Here is a 19830-nt window from a genome sequence, read left to right as displayed (position 1 = left end):
ACATCTTGTCTTTGAGCAGGCGTTTGCCTACTTCCTGTTTTATCGCGCACATTCACTGCGGGCTCCCGCATGGCGTCACTGTTTTCACCGGGTTATCTATTAAGGGCGCACTCGGGTGCATGTAGGTTGGATCGTTACATAAGAATGTCTTGTTGGGGTGTTTTGGGCCTCGCGGCTCGGCGTTACGCATGCGCGTTCGGTGTTGTGGTAGCTAGGTGAAGTCTAAATGTCATGGTGTTGGATAGTAACTTGTGTTTGGTGCTTGCCTGTGAAATGTGAGGTGCAAGGACCGGCCGTGGATGCACCAAAACTTTTAAAATTGAGAAGCGATGAAAAAAGATCACGAGCCTATCTAAAATCGCTCTCATGGTGTGTATGTGTATTGATTTAATGCTTTGAACGTCTACTTCTTCTGCAGCAGCTCTTCCAACCCACCAGCGCCGCCCTCATAACCCTCGAAATCGTACTCCTTAGGGTAGCGCTTGAGGATATCATTCATCTCGCCCACATGCGCCTTCTGCTCCTCGGTCAGCTCCTCCCACACATCCGTAAACGCATACTTGAGACTCGGTTTCTTCTGCTTCTCGGCCTCCTCGAACGCGCGCAGCACCTCCTTGCGCGTCTCGCTGCGCAGCGTCTTCTCCGCCGCATCGTCCCACACCTTGCGGCTCTCGAGCCACTTGCGCAGCCGCGTGATGGGGTTGTCGCGGCGCTTCCAGTCCTCGACTTCCACGCGCTGCCGGTACGCAAACGAGTCGTCCGACGTGCTGTGGTGCCCGACGCGGTACGCCATGCACTCGACGAGCACGGGGCGGCCGCCGTCCTCGAGGGCGAGGGCGCGCGCGGACTTGACTGCGCGCCGCACGGCGAAGATGTCGTTGCCGTCGACGCGGATGGTGGTCATGCCGTAGCCGGCGCCACGCGAGGCGATGCCGTCGCCGCGGTACTGGTCCGAGGTGGGCGTGCTGATGGCGTAGCCGTTGTTGCGGCAGATGAAGATGCAGGGCACTTGGCGGGTGGCGGCGATGTTGAGCGCGGAGTGGAAGTCGCCCTCGGAGGCGGCGCCTTCGCCGAAGAAACAGACGACGACGCGTTCGACTTCCTCGCCTTCTGCGGGGGCGCCGATGCGGCCGACGGTGCCTTGGTTCTGCAGTTTAAGGGCGTAGGCGGCGCCGGCTGCGTGGGGAATTTGAGTGGCCAGGGTGGAGGAGATGGTGTGGATGTTTAGCTCTTTGCTTCCGTAGTGGACGGGCATGTTGCGTCCCAGGCCGTTATCAGAGCTGTTGGCGAAGAGCTGGTTCATGAACTGTGCGAGGGTAAAGCCGCGCTGGAGGTACACACCAGACTCGCGGTACTGGGTGAAGATCACATCCGAGGGGTGCAAGGCCGATGCTGAGCCAATTGATATTCCTTCTTCGCCAGCGGAAACCATGTAGAAGGAGAGACGGCCTTGGCGCTGGGCTTCGAACATGAGGAGGTCCATTACGCTCACTGTCAGAGTTAATTATGTACTTCTTTCGCGGGGTTTTGCCTTAACCTACGCTTCACCATGTTCTTATACAGTTCAAGTGCTTCCTCGTCTGTTGTGTCTGCCCCCACGCTCTTGTCTATGATCTCGCCGTACTGGTTGAGACATCGGTATGTCGATATCGCGTCTTTGGACTTGGACGGCTGTAGAAACTCGAGCGTGTTTGTGAACTCGCTGTTCAGAGCACCAGGAAATAGAACTCTACATCTCGTCAGCTGTGTTCTTCAGTCCTCGGCAGTTGTCTCCTACTTTTCAGCGTTGGCAGTCGAAGCCACGCCTCGGCACTGCCATGCAGGTGCTCTGACTGTCCGCGAGACATTGCATGGTGTGGATAATCTTTGCAGTCGCAGCCTACGCGCAGAATAGCGGAAGGACATTTTGTCGTGTGTATGCTACATGTTCGTGGGCGGCTTGCTATTTGGATATCCGGGGGGGAAGGTCGGTTGTATTGCTTAAGCCGAATGGTCGCTAAGCCGAACCCCAGATTCATTGTGGTCAGGCCAATGGGCTTGGGCCGAGCGGGACACGGGCACGTGTTAGCGCGGCGGACATCGCGCGCATCATCGAAGAAAAGTCGCGCCAAGGCGTTGGATCGCTTCATCACGATATCACCATGCAGACATCACGGATACGGATAGGTCGCCAGTTGCTGGATGCGAGGACGAGAATAGGGCGAGAGTCGACTCGGGCATTCTCTGCCTCTGCACCCCGGGGTGTAAAGGAACCGCCACCGCCGCCGCCGCTGAAAGATACGCATGATGGGACAACGCATTTCGGCTTCGAGACGGTTGCAGAGGCGTTGAAGGAGCAGCGAGGTTAGAATTGAGCCTGTTCTCCATATGCTGTGGCCAATGCTGATAGTGTCGCCATAGTTCGCGGCGTCTTCTCCTCAGTCGCCTCCAACTACGACTCCATGAACGACTTCATGTCTCTTGGTATTCACCGCCTCTGGAAGGATCACTTTGTTCGCAACCTGAATCCCGGACGCAATCCGCTCACATCCTCCTCCGCCGATCAGAAGGGCTGGAACATCCTCGATATTGCTGGCGGCACCGGCGACATCGCCTTCCGCATGCTCGACCACGCCAGCCACATCAACAACGATGCGCACACGAACGTTACCGTAGCAGACATCAACCCGGACATGCTGGCCGAGGGCAAAAAGAGGAGTCTGCAGACGCCGTACGCAAGAAGCCCGCGGCTGAAGTTTGTCGAGGCCAACGCAGAGAAGCTCGACATGATCCCGGACAGCTCTATTGATCTGTACACCGTCGCATTCGGCATCAGGAACTTTACACACAAGGACATCGCGCTGAAAGAGGCGTTCAGGGTGCTGAAGCCCGGTGGCGTTTTCGCATGCCTCGAGTTCAGCAAGGTCGAGAACCCCCTATTCAACGCCGTGTACCAGCAGTGGTCGTTCAACGCCATTCCTTACATTGGCCAGTTGGTCGCGGGCGACAAGGCAAGCTATCAGTATCTTGTTGAGTCGATCGCCAAGTTCCCCAGCCAGCAAGAGTTCAGCGGAATGATCAGGGATGCTGGGTTCCTCATTCCAGGGAAGGGGTATGAGAACCTGACTGACGGTATTGCGGCAATCCACAAGGGCGTCAAGCCTGCGTAATATGTGAGATTGGCATGTATGTTCTTAGGTGTATGAGTAAGCATATTAGACTACAGGAGTAATCTCAGACATTTGCGAGCTATGGCTCTTCAGTTCAGAAGCTGTGTGGAACGGTCCCTATTTCCTCGAAAGCTCGCTCTAGCCATGCACCGGACCAAAAAGGCAGGCGCGTAGCAACGCACAGACATGTATAGCCCTCGTTTCTCTCATACCTGTGCCCCCTGGACGCCTATCCATAACTGGAAAGCTTCATTGACTTGCATGCATATCTCAACGCTCTAGAGTTCCTGCTAACTGTTAGCCCTGTGGCGTAGCACGCGTCCAACACCACCTTAGCCTCGTCAGACATGCCAAACCCCCGGTCAAACCACGATCTCGCGTAAAATTGTGTCGAATCGGGTTGCATCGCTCGACGCTCTCTACTCGTGAACGCACGCATACCTGCATCCGCTGTGTTACACGATCTCGCAACTTCCAATATAACAAATGGCAAACCGGCCCCGCTCGGCAAGATACCTAGAAAGATCTGGCTAGTGCAAATACAACCAGACTCGAGCGGCGAGAGCCTAGCTTGTCTTTTGCTCATGATGTTGTCTTGTGTCGCAGTGATCAGCGAAAGGCTGACGTCACAACAGTATGGGGTTGTGGCACGGCTATGTCATCAACAGTTTCGAGGTATTTACAAATATGCTGAGATAGGTGCATCGATGTTTCGGTTCTTCGAATTCTTAGATGGTTTGCTTACGTACATAATTGAGTGGTTTTGATGGCTGGGCCACAGGTAGAGACAGCTTTAGACAGATCTTAAGGCTTTTCGATTACAGACGGGCTGTGACTCAAGCACCACCACATACATGATGGAGCTATTGGTTCCAATTGATACTTGCGAGGACTGACTGAGAACAGTGCGTAGATCCAGAACATCAAAGCAGAAGCTGTGTCGTCACATACCCAAACTCGAAGACGCAGCGAATGTCAAATGGAGAAGTATTTGTAATAGACACTAAGAGAAATATTTACAGTGAAGTTCTTGCAGCCTACTGCGTTTACCATAACCTTAATCGACCAAAAATACCAAACAAGTTGAAGATTGATGACGGCGACCCATTCCTCGCCTTGATCAGATCCGCCGCCTTCTCAGCCACCGCATACATAGTCGCCTGCAAGTGTGTCGCAGGCACCAAGGGAATAATACTCCCATCCACGATACTGAGCTGCTTAACCCCATACACCAGCAAATCGGCGCCAACCACACCACCCAGCGCCTCGGGCATCATCGCACAGCTACCCGACATATGCGCAAAGCTGGCCTCGAGTGCTTTAGTCCGTATCAGGGCGTCAATGATCTCGTCGTCAGTCTCGCCGTCCGCAGGGACAATCTCGACAGGCGAGAACTTGGCCAGCTCGGGGCGCGCCCAGTGCTGTCGCAGCCAGCGCACCATCTCGGCGATGATTTGCCGGTCGATAGGGTTCTGGAAGGTGTTCCATTGGACGACGGGCGCGCCGTATTTGTTGGAGGGGTTGAGGGTGATGGTGCCGCGGGACAGCGGGCGCTGCAGTGCGCCGATGGCGAGGCCGAAGGCAACCATGGGGAATTCGGCGGCGGCGGCGTCGCTGCGGGAGTGCAGGTCTGCGATGATCTCGCGCTGCTTGTTGAAGCCGGCGAGGAGCTTCGAGTCGCTGTACACGGAGGGGAGGTAGCTGCGTGCGTTTTGGCTCCTGATGGATGAGACGATGGACGCGTATTTATCTGTGATGGTTTGCAGACTCAGGAAGGCGAGGCTGCTTCCGTGGGCTTGGGTGATGGGGCCAGTCTTGTTGGCGTTGTACTGTGCCCATGACGAAGCGTTGATGGTTGGGTCCAGGCCCGACAGTGGATTTGGGACTGCTAGGTCCTTGAGGTCGAATACCATATTGGCGTTGGGGTGATCTTGCATATTTGCGCCTACTGCTGGCATGTCCTTCTTAACGCGCACTCCTGCTGCATTCAGGACATCCTTTGGTCCAAGACCACTCAGCTGAAGTAGTTGAGGTGTGAAGACGGCTCCCGCAGCCATGATGACCTCACGACGGGCGAAGACCTGTTTGACGGATTTGTCTGAGCGTGAGACGTACTGGACGCCTTTCGCCTTGATACCAGTGAATGGACTCTGATCGAAAAGCACCTCGTTGACAGTCTTGCCCGTGACGAGGACGAGGTTACTACGACTTTTGATCGGATCGTAATACCCATTCCTCGCATCAGACCGAGTTTGTGACAACGGTCGAAGTGCAGTAGGAACCCAGTAGGCACCAACGGCGTTACCAGAAGCATGTTCCTTGGGCAGAGGGACCCCTTGAGCTTTGTAAGCTGCCCAGATGGTAGCAACATCCGAGTACTCGAAGTTAGGGAATGAGGCTTGGATCGGACCATTTATGCCGTAGTAAGAGGCATCGAACGTTATGCCAAAACCCTGGAGGATGGACAGCAACGGTGGTGTGAACGTAGTAGACTTCTTGAAGTAAGGCAGCAGACCGTTCCAGTTCCATCCAGTATTACCAAGGCGTTCCCAAGCATCATAATCAGCAGCAGACGCACGGTCAAATGCCATGCCGTTCACAACTGAGCCACCACCGACGACGTTGCCCACGTACACAGGTTTGGTCTGGCCTCCAAGGTTGACATTGGGGGCCGATGTGATATCATACATCAGCCCTACGTTCAAGCTGTTTGCATAGGATGGCACTTGGGTTGAGACATCGTCCACAAGGTAGCCATTCTCAATGACTAACACGGTACCTGCTGTATGTCAGATCCAGTCAACTTTATTTGGCAGTGAGGTCCTTACGACTACTGTCTTCACTCAGACGAGCGGCGACAGTGAGTCCTGTGAGCCCGCCTCCGACGACAATGTAGTCGTATGTTTTTCCAGCGATCACTGGCTCCGAGCCCGAAGATCCCTGCTGCGGTGGGTTCAGAAGATTAGGGAGCCAGCAAGTGAAAAGACAGATGCTGTTGAAAAGGGAACCCATTATACAGAAATTAAAAGAATGAAACCGATGGATTGGGTGCTGGTTGATTGCGGGAAATGAGCGAACCGCAGGATCTACCCAGTTCTAAACGCGGGATGTCCAAAGTTTGTAAGGAGACGAGAAGGGATAAAATCAGCACCTAAGGCCTTCAAGGTTGAGCTATCGGCAGACGGCTCTCGGCATTTCTTAAGCGTGGGCGACGAGACAAGGTCAAGTTTATCGAGCGATTTTACCGTAGAATATGAACGTTTTACGGGTCACTAAAGAGACTTCCTTTTGATACCCACTCAGACAACGGTACCAGTATATAGGAAGCGAAGAACTGAACGCCTTCTCTTGTTTCGGTCCTACTGATAAGAGGTCTTCAACTTTGTTATCCAGGGGTCTAGCGGATCTGAAGGCTGCAGTGGCTTCAGTGACAGATGGTCGCAGCTTCAACGCCGTCACCATAAGCGAGAGCTATGTCGCCGGATGCGGATAGCGCGTGCTAGCAGATGGACGAGGCCTCCATGCAGTGGTCAGAATTTTGCAACTGTGGCAATGTAGCTGGACTGGTGTTTCGGATGGAGGCTCGGAATTCGGATATGCAAGACCACGCGCACTATCGATGACATGCAGCTGTCGAAATAGAGGTGGTGGTGACATGTGGCACCGTTGCCTGGCTGCTCGACGGTTCCAGATCTACATCTAAGAACTGGATCTGCGCATTCGAATCAACGAACATGGATCGTTCCCGCACGATCGACCTAGCGTGGCCCCAGCGTCACTAAACGAGAATTCCCACGTGGTCGTCTCGGTACCAACATGCTCACCTTCCTCTCACGTTTCTTCGTCGCGCGCGGACTGCCCCAGATCCGGGTTGAAATCTCCGGCGCACATCACCTTCCGTTCCGTCCCCTGGATCTGCAGTGCTGCGGCGGAAAACAGCTCCACAAAGTCCTCCCCAATTCAGTTTCTCGAGTGAACGCGATCGCCACAGTCGTGAAGGCATTAATCAGCCTTCGGGAGTATTTCTCGTCGTACTGCGGGCCGAATAAACAGCATCACGCCACGAAACTACGTCCCTGAGGCTGTTCACGGCCTCGCCGTCACCGTAGATTGTGGCTTGCACCCTCCGTATCGGGGCTCGCGAGCGAAACCTTACGAGTAAGCTTTAGCCTTACAGCGGGCCCTGGATGGTTTGAAGCTACGTCTATATTCTCGCATGGTGACGTTCCCCTTTGCCCTTTATGATAGCCGTACAACAAACAAGGCAGCGGTACGCGATCACATACAGCCATCGTACATCTGGGCGCCGTTGGCGATGACCGACTGTGGAGTACATCAGGCGATGTCATACGGGATGGTATGCCTCAAACCAGAGTCGAATCTGGGGCCATCACGAACTTCCCCCGCGCATACGGTTCTCTCTTCTGATGCATGGAAATATGTGAGATGCTGGATGTTGATCAACTGATTCACAAACGTCCGGAATCCCGCGGAGCACTATTCATGAGATGCTCGTGGCAGATCGAAAGGGTCTGCAGAGCTAACAACGTTTCCAGGCAATGGCGCTAATCTACTAGCTGGAATCTAATTCCTCGAAGGTTTACCTTGACAGGCACCTCACAGCCACACCTAAGCTTTGTCGGCCAGCTAGGCTATTGGGCCCAGATGTCTTCGAAAGCCTGTCGACTAGAACTCAGGATATGGCGCAAGCCCTCACAACGTGGTTTTCGGTAGCGACCCTCAATGGACCATGAACAGCCCATGAGGATGAAGACATTATTTCAATAATCCGTATTTGTGTTTTTTGACGCACCTGACAGCTCATGCGAGAGAGGTACTCAGTAGTCTTTTGATGGGTCGGTGGGACTATCTGTTTCCAGCAGCGGGCGCTTCTGCGCAAAGCCACCCGCACCAAGGGCTCACCCTGCTTAGCTGAATGGGGCTACCTTGAGTCAGTCACCTACAACTGATGGCTATCGAGCAGGACCTATCTATATGTGATCTCATAACTAATAACTGCACGTCCCTGCACTCTCCCGTCTGCATTACGCCTTCTTTCTAACCGCCTGGTGTGGTCAAAGCATCCGCAGCCTCATTTCCTCTTCCATTTGATTGTTTCCCTGTTCAACAACGGCCCAGCGTTATGGCCATTTCCGGCTCTGTGGAGGGACTCCCCATAGAGGACCGCTCGTACGACCTCAAAATCCCAATTGTCGTCCTGATTGTCTTCAGCTCGATATTCGTTGGCTTGCGACTATACGTTAGCTGGCGAAACCGCAACTTCTTCCAATTAACAGATCACTTCTTATGGACTGGCCATGTAAGCTCTATCTCCAACTGTGACTGTCTGATCCTTTCTTTACTGACAACAAACCAGGTTCTTGCAGTGGTTGGTGCTAGTTTTGCCTACAAGACAGCTGAGGTTGGCGGTGGCAGGCATGTCTGGGATCCCATCCAAACGCCAGCCAATCTAGAAAAGTACCTCCGGTGGCTTTGGTTTGGTCAGCTTTTCAATCTCTATGGCATGGCTTTGATTAAGCTCAGTATTTGCGCCTATATTCTGATGTTGGATTTCTCGAGATCATACCGAGTCATCATCTGGGTGTCTATTGTACTGCACATTGGCATTAACTTCGTATTTCCATCTGTCATCCTGTTGGGCGAGTGTCAACCCATTTCCAAGCACTGGGACATCTCAGGCACGCAGCCAGGCAGCTGTTGGGGTGACAAACCCAGGGTCATTTCAGGTGAGCACCCATAATCACTGGAGGATAGCAAGCAGAGCTAACAAAACCAAAGGCTATTCTGGCGCCGCAACAAACATCCTGACCGATCTCATCTACACCATTGCCCCTCTCGTGTACATCTCGAAAGTCCAGCTTCCCAGGCGCACCCTCTGGGGCGTCCGCGCTGTCTTCCTGCTTGGCCTTATGTAAGCCACCACCACTCCCTCTCGTTCGGCACCACTGACCCATTCAGAACAACCACGATTTCCGCCCTCAAGCTCTATGAAATGAAATCACTCTACTCCTCCCCAGACCCAACATGGAGCGGCGTCAACCTCTCAATCTTCGCCATCGCCGAAGTCTTCGTAGGCGCCTTCACCGCCTCGCTCCCGCCGCTGCGCAAGACATTCGAAACCCAGCTGCGTCGCGTGCTTCCGGAGAGCATCCTGGGCTCGTCCTCGCGCAGTCGCAAGAGCACTGGAAAGGGCACGGGCAACAGCTACGTTATGAAGGAGATCGGCAACAGCTATGTGATGAACGGCAACATGATGGGCAACCAACAACGGCCGAAGCACGATCTGGATAATGACAGCGAGCACTCGATTCTGCAGACACAGCCGAGTCTCGAGGGGAAGGAGGCGAGCACGCAGATCACGTGCACGACGGAGATCAGTGTCGCGGGGGACGACAGGAGTATACAGAGCCGAGGGCACGACTGGGTATAGCTCTTTTGCACTTAGACAGAATCATAACGTCCATCCTTAAACTTCAGTCGTATGTTCCTGAGTGGGTGACGTGATCCTTGCCTGGCTCTTTGTGACGACCAAAAGCAGCGTGCATTAGCGCTCCGAATCCGGCCTTGCAAATACCTTACAAATACCTAGGTACATCTCCTCAAGACTACTGAGCCCGCGCTATGACTGACATCGGCATACCTACCCAGCTCCGAGCCTCAACCAAACTCCCCCAAGACCCTGCGCGGGTAACACCAGCCACCACCCATGGAAAACACTCAGGTACCAAGTACGCTACGTATCGTGACCGAAACCATGTTTCTTAGGGCGAGGGTTAGAACTACCTTGGCTGCATTCCAGAACCCACAAGTAGGCGTTATGGCGAGAAGACATGATCTCCTGGTGGGCAAAAGTTTCGAGGAGCCTCAGCAGCCACTCGGGTAAACTCGATAGCTGTGAAATCGTGGGTACATTCTAGAATGAGCAAGTGAGAGATTTGGCGAGAAGATGTAGGCTGCTTGGGGTCTAAGGGTTCAGAAGTATCTTTAGCAGCTATTGGAGGAAACCCATTAACGCCGAAATCTGGTGGTCTTGAGGTTTCGTAACGCCGAAATCTGGTGGTTCGTAACGCCGAAGACCGATACTCTGGGGATCGAAGTGGAGTGTACGAAGATCTGGAACTGCCTGCGACTACTGTGAGCGTGGAAATCATATTGGCTCTGTTGTAGCGTCAGCAACCAAGAGGTATGGTAAGAAGATGTGAGCTCTTCGGATTGTATTTCGGAGAAACCTCAGCAGTCACAGGGGTGAAATTGACAGCTGTTATTGTTACTCAATAATATCTGATCACCTGAGGCGAGAGACTATTGGGGGTTTTGAGACCAAGTATTGGAGCCCTCTTATTACGACTTAGGAGACAACGAAACTGCATGTGAATGCAAGCTGACTCGCAAAGCCCCTTCAACTCACTTTCTTAGCCCATTACCGACGAACACTCGCACTTTACATCACCTCGATCCATCTGTTTTCCTGTTCTTCCTCTCCGGATTCGTCACCTTCCTCACTGCATCGTAGTCGATATCCTTGAACCTCCCTCCATAGTTTCTCCATCTCATTGAAAACGCGACCCCAACAACTGGCAACACGCTCACCAGCTCACCAAGGCCCGCCCACTGCGCTGGGATGCTGACTGGATGCCCACCCTTCTTGATCCTCGAGAATGCACCCGCAGCTAGTAGGATAGCACCTACGTTGTACACTGCACTCCAAACGAAGTTGGCGATGATACGTCTGTATGCTCCTCTCGAGATGTCAAGAAGTATAAGGACATCAGCAAGCCGCTCGGTCATCAGCACCACATCCGCGGCTTGCTTCGCGACGTCGGAAGATGCATGAGTAGAGTGCATGTGAGCGCCAACGTCTGCCTGTTTGAGAGCGACCGAATCATTTGTCCCGTCACCAACGAAGAGAACAACGCTGTGCTTTCCTTTCCACCGATTTTCCTGTAAGTCCTGGATGTAGGTCTGTTTTCCCTCTGGTCTACATCTAGATTTGGTGTATCGCTTCGGAATATTCAACTCATGTGCTGCGGCATCAACAGAGCCTTGCGAGTCGCCGCTAATCATGTGCACCGTGATGTGCCGTCTTTGCAACATGTCAATAACCCTTCCGGCATTTCGTTTTGGCGTGTCACGCAGTTTGAAAACGACAGAAAGCTGACCTCCGATTGTGACGCAGAGATGACTGTAATTTGTTTCTTCGACGTGAACAGAGAGCCACTCGGGATTTCCAGCACGTATCTCGTGATTTTCAGGCTGCGTGAAGCCTATGATGCCTTCACCCGGTACACTTGAGATGTTGTGTATCGCTGCGGGTATGAGATCAGGATCTGTACTCATGCGAGATTCTTTAGAGAGATGGCCATGCACGCCAAGTGAGATGGGATGTTTGTTGTCTTTAAGAAGGCCGAGCAAGATGCACTTGATCGTAGTCGGCTCCAGCTGCCCATAATACTGCTCACTGACGACCGAAAAGTGACCAGTGGTAAGCGTTCCAGTCTTGTCAAAGACCACGTCTGTGACATTGCGGGCTACTTCAAGCTTTTGTGGATCCCTGAAGATGATCCCGTACCGTGCTGCGACACCACCAGCGATTAGAACGACCATTGGTACCGCGAGACCAATAGCGCATGGACAAGAGACGATAAGTGTGGCGATGGCATAGGTAATTGCTCTGACAACGGCGTCAGACCAGCCTCGCCTGTTGCGAAATCGATCAATGAGAAGCCAGATTAGGAAGACAAGCGAGCCAGTGACTGCGATAGCAGGCACAAACCAGCCAGCTATGCGGTCAGCGAGTGCTTGTATCTTCGGTTTGGTCAGTTCAGCACCCTCGACCATCGTTGCGATTTTGTGAACGGTGTTCTCGTGCGGTAAAGCCCTCAGAATTACAATAAGCGTTCCGCTCCCATTCATGGTGCCCGCATAAACGTGAGAATGCACACCTTTTGCGACCGGTATTGGCTCGCCGGTGATCATAGATTCATTGACTTCTGAGCCGCCATAACAAACGATCCCATCTGTGACGATCCGAGTATGTGGGAGAACCTTGAAGCTATCGCCATACTGTAGTAGGCGTGCATCGATCTCCCGCGTAGGAGGGTCCACCTTCCGCTCATGACTCCACTCGACAAGAAGTGCTTTTTCGATCTGCAAAGAGCGGAACGAGACAGCCTTCGCAGCTCGGTGACGGGCGAACTCGTTGATGACTCGGCCCAGGAGGATCAGGGTGACCAACAGAGTGGATGTCTCGAAGAAGGACTGTGTATCCAGAGGCTTTCCCACAACCTGGTAGGCATAGCATACGACACTGAAAGTGTACGCAGTCATGGTACTGAGCGAGATCAGGAAGTCCATATCAAGCACTCGAGAGTACCACAATGACCTTAGAGCACTAGGGAGAAACTCAAACCAAGCAATGATCTGGACGATAGAAGCCAGCGCTATCGAGATGTGAGCGTACACAAACTTGCTATGGTCGATGGGAGCCCATGCCAGAACAAGGACCGGGATTGTGAAAGCCAATGCGGGTAGGAACAGATACAGCGCTCGTTTCGTCTGTTTCGCGCCAAGCTCTAGGCTCGAGTGGGCTGGTGGAGGGGCCAGTGTCAATTCTTCGTTTTTCTGATGGTATAAATCGTATATCTCGCGAGCGCCAATAACTTTTGCATCGTAGTGGATACGTGCTAATTGAGGCTGTCGAGTAGCCGTTATACATTTGTCGACAACAAACTTTGGAGTCAATCTTCGCGGATTTGTTGCCAGCATCTCGTGTAGTGCCAAACTCGACTTGGTCCAGTACCAGGACGAGCTCCAAAATTGTTTGTGTGGTTCCGGAAGCTCGATCGTTGTAATGCCCCTAGGTCGGACCTCGCGATAGAAAACATGAGTATCGGTATGGAGTAGCTCGAGAACTTGGTCCTTAGGTCTGCTATTCTGTTCGAAGGAGTATCCCGTTGCTGTGTTGAGTTTCTTCAGAACGTTGTCTATAGATGTTCGATTGACATCTAGGTCAAACTCAAGTCTAGCCATTACGACATTAACTTGGTGATTGCGGATCGCTGAGATGCGGTTTACGGCCTTTGTTATGCTAGTCTCGCAGCATCCGCATTTCAGTCCATCGATGTTCAGCACGAATCGCTGATAGTCTGCAGGACCTTTTTCGACGTCGAGATCACTAATCCCGTCGCTGACTTGATTCTCCGCATCTAGTTCCTTTAGCAAATGATCATCATTATGGCAAGGGGGTCCTGAGCAGCAACTACCATGGGCGTGCGAATGAGAATGAGAATGAGAGTGAGAGTGCGAGTGGGCCGGTACATCTTGTCGAAATGGTCGAGCAATCCGGGAGAGGTCTGTCCTTTCGTTGTGTCCGTGTGCAGGAACGGTCGTAGATATGCCAGAGTTCGTGCGCTGGGGGTTAAGAGCAAGCTCTGGTTCGGAAAAAGCAGGAAATTTTGGGATCCCGGCGTTGGAATGAGTCCCGTCGTAAACGCTACTCAAAGCAGCTTGACGAGGCCGGCGGGGGCTTCGAGGTGGTGAGAAGTCCCAACCCGGATTTTCAGGATACGGGTCTGGTGAGCGTGTGGACCCACGAGACGATTGCTCTCTGGTGTCACCAATTCGAGCCATTGTCGAGTATCTAATAACCGGGAGAAGGCTGACGTATCAATAATATATGTCGATGTAGCGATACCGGACGAGTCACTGAAAGTTAGTGGAGCACAGGATGGTGAACCTCAGAATCGCGTAGTTTGACGTGGACTCGGCATTTTCTTAGATAGGGAGTCGCTCTGCTTGTCAAGCGGAAGTTGCATTGTCACATCACCGGCAGCCGTGCTGGCAGCCGCGCGGGAGAGCATCCGCGCTCGCACGCCATGTAACCATATATGGCGGGGAGTCCCGCACGGTGTAGCTCAGAGGAGCAGCAAAGCCCAAATCGAGTGGTCACAGGAATGTTTTTGTCTTACCAATAGGGTTGTGTGAGCCTCATGAAGACGGGACTGTCAGTGCAGCTGCTCTTGCGCAAGAGGCAGGTGCGACAGAATGTAACCACCCGCAGAATCCGGGTTTGGAGACGCATAATGATGCGTGGTAGAACAATCGATACCGGTCGAGAAGATACCACGACAAAGCATGTACTTACCGGCTCCAGCTTGCGGTGCACCATATCTCCATTTTCAAGTGTATACTTCAGTACGACAAGCACAATCGCACCAAAGCTCGTTGTTATCAGAAGAGGGACTGTTCCTAGAAATCGAAGATTTTTGATGGTGATAATGCCTGGCGTGGTCCAAACTGATGGGTGAATGACAAGCCCCTCACGTGAGTTCGCGATTCGGTTGCGTCATCGGTTGCGGTTCAGTCAGCGCAGGCATCCGGCGCAACATCGACTCATCACAGCGCATCACTGCTATGAGCTTCAAGTCCCCGCTCCCCATAGGAAGTACCTTTAATATGCGCGATGGGCTGTTTGAGTCCCATCGATCCTGTTCAAGCGCATCACTCCAGCGCTGATTACTGTCCCCGCATTGCGTACATACTTGACGGCCGCTAGGAACCATGGCCGGCACGCGAGGCCGCCTGCGCAAGACAAACGACGCGCCAGCTCCGCGGCGGTCGCTGCGCAGGCAAAACACGCAGCAGGAGGAGAAAGATGGCCTGCCTGAAGCTGTGCGCGAGATGCTGCACGAGGAGCGCGTTGCCAAAAGAGCGGCAGAGGAGCAAGACAAGAAACCTCTGAAGAAACGCAAGACAGCGCATTCGCAGAGGAGCTCGAGTCCAGCCCATGCGGTGGTGCCAGTGGTCAAGCATGAGTCCGCGACTGTGCGCCCACCAAAGCCTGCACCGCCGGCATTACCGCCCGCCCTTCTCCCATACGAACCACCTCCACCTATTGTGCCGTCACATCAGCCGGCGCGCGCGCGACAGACAATCGAAGACTCAGACGAGTCTGACGATGACAGCGACATGGAGTGGGAAGATGCGCTGGGCGACGGCGGAGATAGTGAAGAGGACGAGCCGAAACCCGCGCCTCAGATTGGCGACGTCTCTATCACAATAGGCGGCAATAAGAGTGAAGAAGTGTCGACGAAGAAGAAAGTGCGGCGGCGGGCGATCACTTCAGTGGACAGAAAAAGACGGCTGGACATACACAAGATGCATGTCTTGTGCCTGCTATACCACGTCCACCGTCGGAATGCATGGTGCAATGATGCGAGGGTACAGTCTGCCTTGCGCAGACTGGTGGAGCCTAAGATATTGACGAGCCTCGTGCCAAACCCAGACCTCACACAGTACTCGGCATCTAAACGTTTCGTAGATGCCCTCAACGATCTCAAGATCATGTGGTCGAAGAGGTTCAAGGCTACTGCGCAGGGCATGTCGAAGCCGAAGTGGGCAGAGCCAGGGGCAGAGGTGCGGCCATTCTCCGATTTCGATGAACTCGACAATGCCATGGACAAAGACGACTTTCGTGCAGCTGCACGCACACTGCAGGGCTCGTGTGATGTCGGCGGACAGCTGTTTTGTGCTCTGCTGCGTAGTATTGGTATTGAAGCCCGTCTTGTCTGCTCGCTACAGGAGCTGCCATTTGCATCTGCAGCGCAACCATCCACCCCCCAAAAGCCGAGTCAACCTGCGAGAACGATCACTATAGACCCGTACAACAAAAGCCCTGCGAAGAGCCCAGCGTCCGGGCGGAACAAGAAGCTCTCGCGGATGGAGAAGATCATGGGCGAGCGTCATCCGGTGTTGAACAAAGCAGGCACCGCACCAAAAAGGCTGAAGGCGTTCCACATGCCGTATCCAGTGTATTGGGTGGAAGCATTCAACTCCGCGCACCAAAAGTGGGTACCTATAGATCCACTGTCAACATTCACCATCAATGCTCCTGAGAAGCTTGAACCGCCGTTCAGCTACACGCAGAACAGCCTCACCTACGCTATAGCGTTCGAAGACGACTACACAGCTCATGATGTCACGCGCCGCTACGCCAAAGCTTACAATGCAAAGACACGCAAATTCCGCGTTGAATCCACCGCCCGAGGCCCACAGTGGTGGACGCGCGCCACATCCTACTTCGCGCGCCCAACACCGCTCCCGCGCGACGCCGCTGAGGAAGCCATCCTCGCGCGCAAGGTCGCTGCAGAGGGCATCCCCAAGAACGTCCAGGACTTCAAAAACCACCCCGTGTACGTCCTCGAGCGCCACCTCAAACACAACGAGGTCATCCACCCGCGCGACGTCGTCGGCAAGGTCAACGTCGGCAGCGCCATGAACCCGCGCATGGAGCCCATCCACAGACGGACGAACGTGCACACCGTGCGCTCGGGGGATAAATGGTACCGCATGGGCCGCGACGTGCGCGCGGGCGCGCAGCCGCTCAAGCACGCGAAGCCCAAGAAAGGCCGGCTGCCGTCGCTGGGCCCCGACGAGCGCCCCGACGACCAGCCCGACGACGCCGGCGCCGCGCTGTACGCCGAGTTCCAGACACAGCTGTACGTGCCGCCGCCCGTCGTGCGCGGCCGCGTGCCCCGCAACGCCTACGGCAACCTCGATCTCTACGTCCCGTCCATGTGCCCGCCCGGCGGCGTGCACATCCGGCACAAGCTCGCGGCCAAGGCGGCGCGGCTGCTGCACGTCGACAGCGCGGACGCGGTGACGGGGTTTAATTTCAAGGGCCGCCACGGCACGGCGGTGATCCAGGGCGTTGTCGTGGCGGCCGAGTACGGCGCCGCCGTGCAAGCGACAATCGAAGGCATGGAGTACCAGCAGGAGCAGGCCGAGATCGACGCGCGCCGTGCCGAGGCGCTGCGGCTGTGGCGCCGGTTCTGGCTGGGTCTGCGGATTGCGCAGCGCGTCAATGCGATTGAGATTGATGGGCAGCGCGGCGCGGTGGTGGACGTGCAGGCGTCGATTGACTACGCGGAGCAGCGGCGGCAGACGGAGGACATGGCGGGCGGGTTTCTGCCTGAGGACGCAGCGGCTGTCGAGCCGTCGCGGCCGGTGCGGTCTGATATCGACTTTGGCGGGGGCTTTGTGCCCGACGACGACGGCGGCGGCGATGACGACGGCGGTGGCGATGGTGACGGCGACGGAGGCTTCGTCCCCAACGATGAAGACGAAGACGAAGACGAAGACGACGACACTGGAGACGGTTTCCTCCCCGACGACAACGCAGCCAACCCCCGCAGAACCCTCACAGCAAACAGCCCCACCCACGCAACCCTAACGCGGCACCCCTCCTTCGGCAGCGCGATCCTAGAAGCGCACTCGCTGCGCCCACGGCGCACCGTGTCGTCTGGCACGCCGTCGCATAGCAGCGACGATGCAGGGGATGCAGGGAATGCGGATTCCTCGGATGAGGAGAGCGAGTGGGAAGATCCTGCGGCGTTTGCGGCGCTGGAGGATCAGGCGGAGAAGCAGACGGAGAAGCAGACGGAGACGGACGGGGAGGAGAAGCGGCTTGAGGAGGTGGGTGGAGATGCGGATGCGGAGGGAGGTTTTGTCAGGGAAGTATCTGCAGAGGCGCCAGACGCAGACGCACATGCACACGCACACGCACAGTCTGGACCCAGTGCTGCGGCCCCCGAGGAATCTCCACCGCTGTCGTCGCCGTCGGACGCAGGCTCGCTGCCGCTGGAGGACCCGGAGGACGAGGACGCGGAGCCGGACTGGCTTTGAGACGGTGTCTTTGATGTGGTAGAGGGCGGGGTGACAGATCTGATACTTGGATATGTTGCTATGTGGAGCAGTTAGTACACGCATACATCACACCGCAACACTTCTGGTCGTCAATTTCGTTCATGCTATGTGATGCTTTTATACGGCCTCGACCTCCTACATAATAACCTCGTTGGACACATCACGCTTCAGCTCCTTGTAGGGCAGGCAGACGCAGTTCTGGACGCGGACCTCGTCGCCGACGGCGCAGTCCTTGCCGAGGATGGTGATGCTCTGGACCTTGACGCCGTTCTTCATGATGCTGGTGGAGTGGCTGGTCACGGGCAGGGCGGTGCCCTCGACACGGGCCCAGGCGCCGACCTTGGAGTGCCAGCCGATGATGGTGTACATGACGCAGGCGTCGTGCTTGATCTCGCTGTCCTCGAGCACAATCGACTCCTTGATGCGCACGCCGGCGCCGACGGTGACGCGCGGGCCGATGGACACGTTGGGGCCCAGCTTGGCGGTCGGGTCGATGTGGGCCGAGGGGTGGATGTAGACGGGCGGGATCAGGTTGGCCGAGGGCGCGGCGAGCTCCTCGGAGCCCGTCTGGAAGGCCTTGAGCAGGTACAGGGCGTTGGCGGGCACGGCGGAGCCGGCCGTCTTGATCTGGCGCCAGAAGTCCTTGGTCTCGAGCACGAAGAACTGGCGCGAGTCGGCAATGTCGGACAGCACGTCCTGCTCGAGGCGGATGACGAGGTTGGCCTTGTCCTCGTCGTCGTCGTCGCCCTGGTAGAAGGACGACTCGAGGTTCTCCGACGACGGGTACGACAGCAGGCGCGGGCGCTCGGTGCGGCGCTTGATGGCGGAGCGGATGGCGGGGAAGATGCACTCGGTGGCGAACAGGTACACGCCGCAGTTGATCAGGTTGGAGATGTGGCCCTCGGGCTTCTCGACGTAGTGCAGCACGCGCTTGGTGTGGGCGTCGGACACGATGCAGCCGAAGTTGGAGGCCGACTCGTTGGCGACGCGCGTGCCGAGCATGACGGCCTCGGCGTCCTTGTCGTCGAACAGGCGCAGCATCTCCTGCAGCGGGAACGACGAGCAGATGTCGGCGTTGAGCACGAACAGCTTCTCGGGGCGGCCCTTGAGGATGACGTCGCGGAAGTGGTACAGCCCGCCGGCGGTGCCCAGCGCCTGGTACTCGCGCAGGTACTTGACGCTGAGCTGCGGCCATGTGGTGGATACGGTGTTGATGAAGGGCTGGAACACCGACTCCTCGTAGTAGCCGACGATGAAGACCTCCTTGATCTCGGGCACGGCGGCGACCGCGCGGAAGCAGTGCTCGATGATGGGGTGGCCGGCGACGGGGAACAGCGGCTGGCGGGTCAGCGGGCGCGACGGGGCGGGGCGGGAGCGCGCACCTTGGGCAGCTCCATGGACAGCGGGCGGAACCTGGTGCCGCGCGACGGGCCGCCGACCTGCAGTGTGAGCATTCGAGCATTCAGAGCATTCGGAGGAGCATCAGAGCTCAAAGCGTACCAGGATCACCGCCTTGGTGGCGCCGCTGTTGCGCGACGGGCTCTTGGAGCGCAGCGACAGGGAGGGCGCTTGCAGACTCATCGTGCTGGGAGTGGTTTGGGGAGAGACGTGAAGGCGAGAGCAGTTGTGTATCTGGCCCCTTGGGTACGAGGAACTGCTGGACCCTTGTTTACGGCGTGGTGGGGCTCACCGCCTAGTGCCTCCCTTTCGGGCGCCTAAAGGGCTCCCTTGACATCTATACATATGCCGTACTCCTTGACGAGCGTTGGCATCACTAGCCATTGCCGAGATGGCGGTCTCACGAGACATTGCCATACGTGAAGCGGTCAGACTGCAAGTAGGTAGTACCTCGTCATAGCAACGGCGCCTTGATTGGCTGTGACTGGCTCAGATCAAGGCAATGAACTGGCTGCTGTGACTGGTCAATGAACAACTCCAGTTACACTATTCACTGATC

General features: G+C 55.5%; 7 protein-coding genes across 7 annotated transcripts; 3 read left to right on the top strand and 4 right to left on the bottom strand.

The window, feature by feature from the left end:
- Positions 1–352: 352 nt before the first annotated feature.
- On the bottom strand, positions 353–1966 carry C7974DRAFT_358127 (thiamine diphosphate-binding protein). The gene is made up of 3 exons (XM_046139630.1): positions 1778–1966; positions 1542–1729; positions 353–1491 (listed from the first exon to the last, which is right to left on the bottom strand). The coding sequence occupies exons 1-3, from the start codon at positions 1903–1905 to the stop codon at positions 404–406; spliced, it is 1404 nt and encodes a 467-aa protein (XP_045998393.1). The 5' UTR covers positions 1906–1966; the 3' UTR covers positions 353–403.
- A 141-nt stretch (positions 1967–2107) lies between these two features.
- On the top strand, positions 2108–3249 carry C7974DRAFT_393133 (UbiE/COQ5 methyltransferase). The gene is made up of 2 exons (XM_046141748.1): positions 2108–2343; positions 2401–3249. Exons 1-2 carry the CDS (start codon positions 2142–2144, stop codon positions 3147–3149), a joined length of 951 nt encoding a protein of 316 aa, XP_045998392.1. The 5' UTR covers positions 2108–2141; the 3' UTR covers positions 3150–3249.
- A 657-nt stretch (positions 3250–3906) lies between these two features.
- Positions 3907–6269, bottom strand: C7974DRAFT_175501 (uncharacterized protein). Its single transcript, XM_046136241.1, has 2 exons — positions 5978–6269; positions 3907–5928 (listed from the first exon to the last, which is right to left on the bottom strand). The coding sequence occupies exons 1-2, from the start codon at positions 6159–6161 to the stop codon at positions 4196–4198; spliced, it is 1917 nt and encodes a 638-aa protein (XP_045998391.1). The 5' UTR covers positions 6162–6269; the 3' UTR covers positions 3907–4195.
- A 1874-nt stretch (positions 6270–8143) lies between these two features.
- Positions 8144–9646, top strand: C7974DRAFT_175493 (uncharacterized protein). Its single transcript, XM_046136240.1, has 4 exons — positions 8144–8469; positions 8527–8896; positions 8949–9081; positions 9129–9646. Exons 1-4 carry the CDS (start codon positions 8293–8295, stop codon positions 9598–9600), a joined length of 1152 nt encoding a protein of 383 aa, XP_045998390.1. The 5' UTR covers positions 8144–8292; the 3' UTR covers positions 9601–9646.
- Positions 9647–10581: 935 nt separating this feature from the next.
- Positions 10582–13859, bottom strand: C7974DRAFT_453013 (E1-E2 ATPase-domain-containing protein). Its single transcript, XM_046145847.1, has one exon. It carries the CDS (start codon positions 13797–13799, stop codon positions 10617–10619), a length of 3183 nt encoding a protein of 1060 aa, XP_045998389.1. The 5' UTR covers positions 13800–13859; the 3' UTR covers positions 10582–10616.
- Positions 13860–14550: 691 nt separating this feature from the next.
- On the top strand, positions 14551–17966 carry C7974DRAFT_358111 (uncharacterized protein). Its single transcript, XM_046139629.1, has 2 exons — positions 14551–17325; positions 17374–17966. The coding sequence occupies exons 1-2, from the start codon at positions 14730–14732 to the stop codon at positions 17850–17852; spliced, it is 3075 nt and encodes a 1024-aa protein (XP_045998388.1). The 5' UTR covers positions 14551–14729; the 3' UTR covers positions 17853–17966.
- On the bottom strand, positions 17945–19830 carry C7974DRAFT_175455 (nucleotide-diphospho-sugar transferase). The gene is made up of 3 exons (XM_046136239.1): positions 19374–19830; positions 19256–19312; positions 17945–19211 (listed from the first exon to the last, which is right to left on the bottom strand). Exons 1-3 carry the CDS (start codon positions 19452–19454, stop codon positions 18009–18011), a joined length of 1341 nt encoding a protein of 446 aa, XP_045998387.1. The 5' UTR covers positions 19455–19830; the 3' UTR covers positions 17945–18008.

Source organism: Boeremia exigua (genome assembly GCF_020726555.1).
Source record: "Boeremia exigua strain MPI-SDFR-AT-0100 chromosome Unknown C7974scaffold_5, whole genome shotgun sequence".
Taxonomy (NCBI): Eukaryota; Fungi; Ascomycota; class Dothideomycetes; order Pleosporales; family Didymellaceae; genus Boeremia; species Boeremia exigua.
The sequence above is the reverse complement of the archived record's forward strand: the minus strand, read 5'-3'. Positions and strand labels throughout refer to the sequence as shown.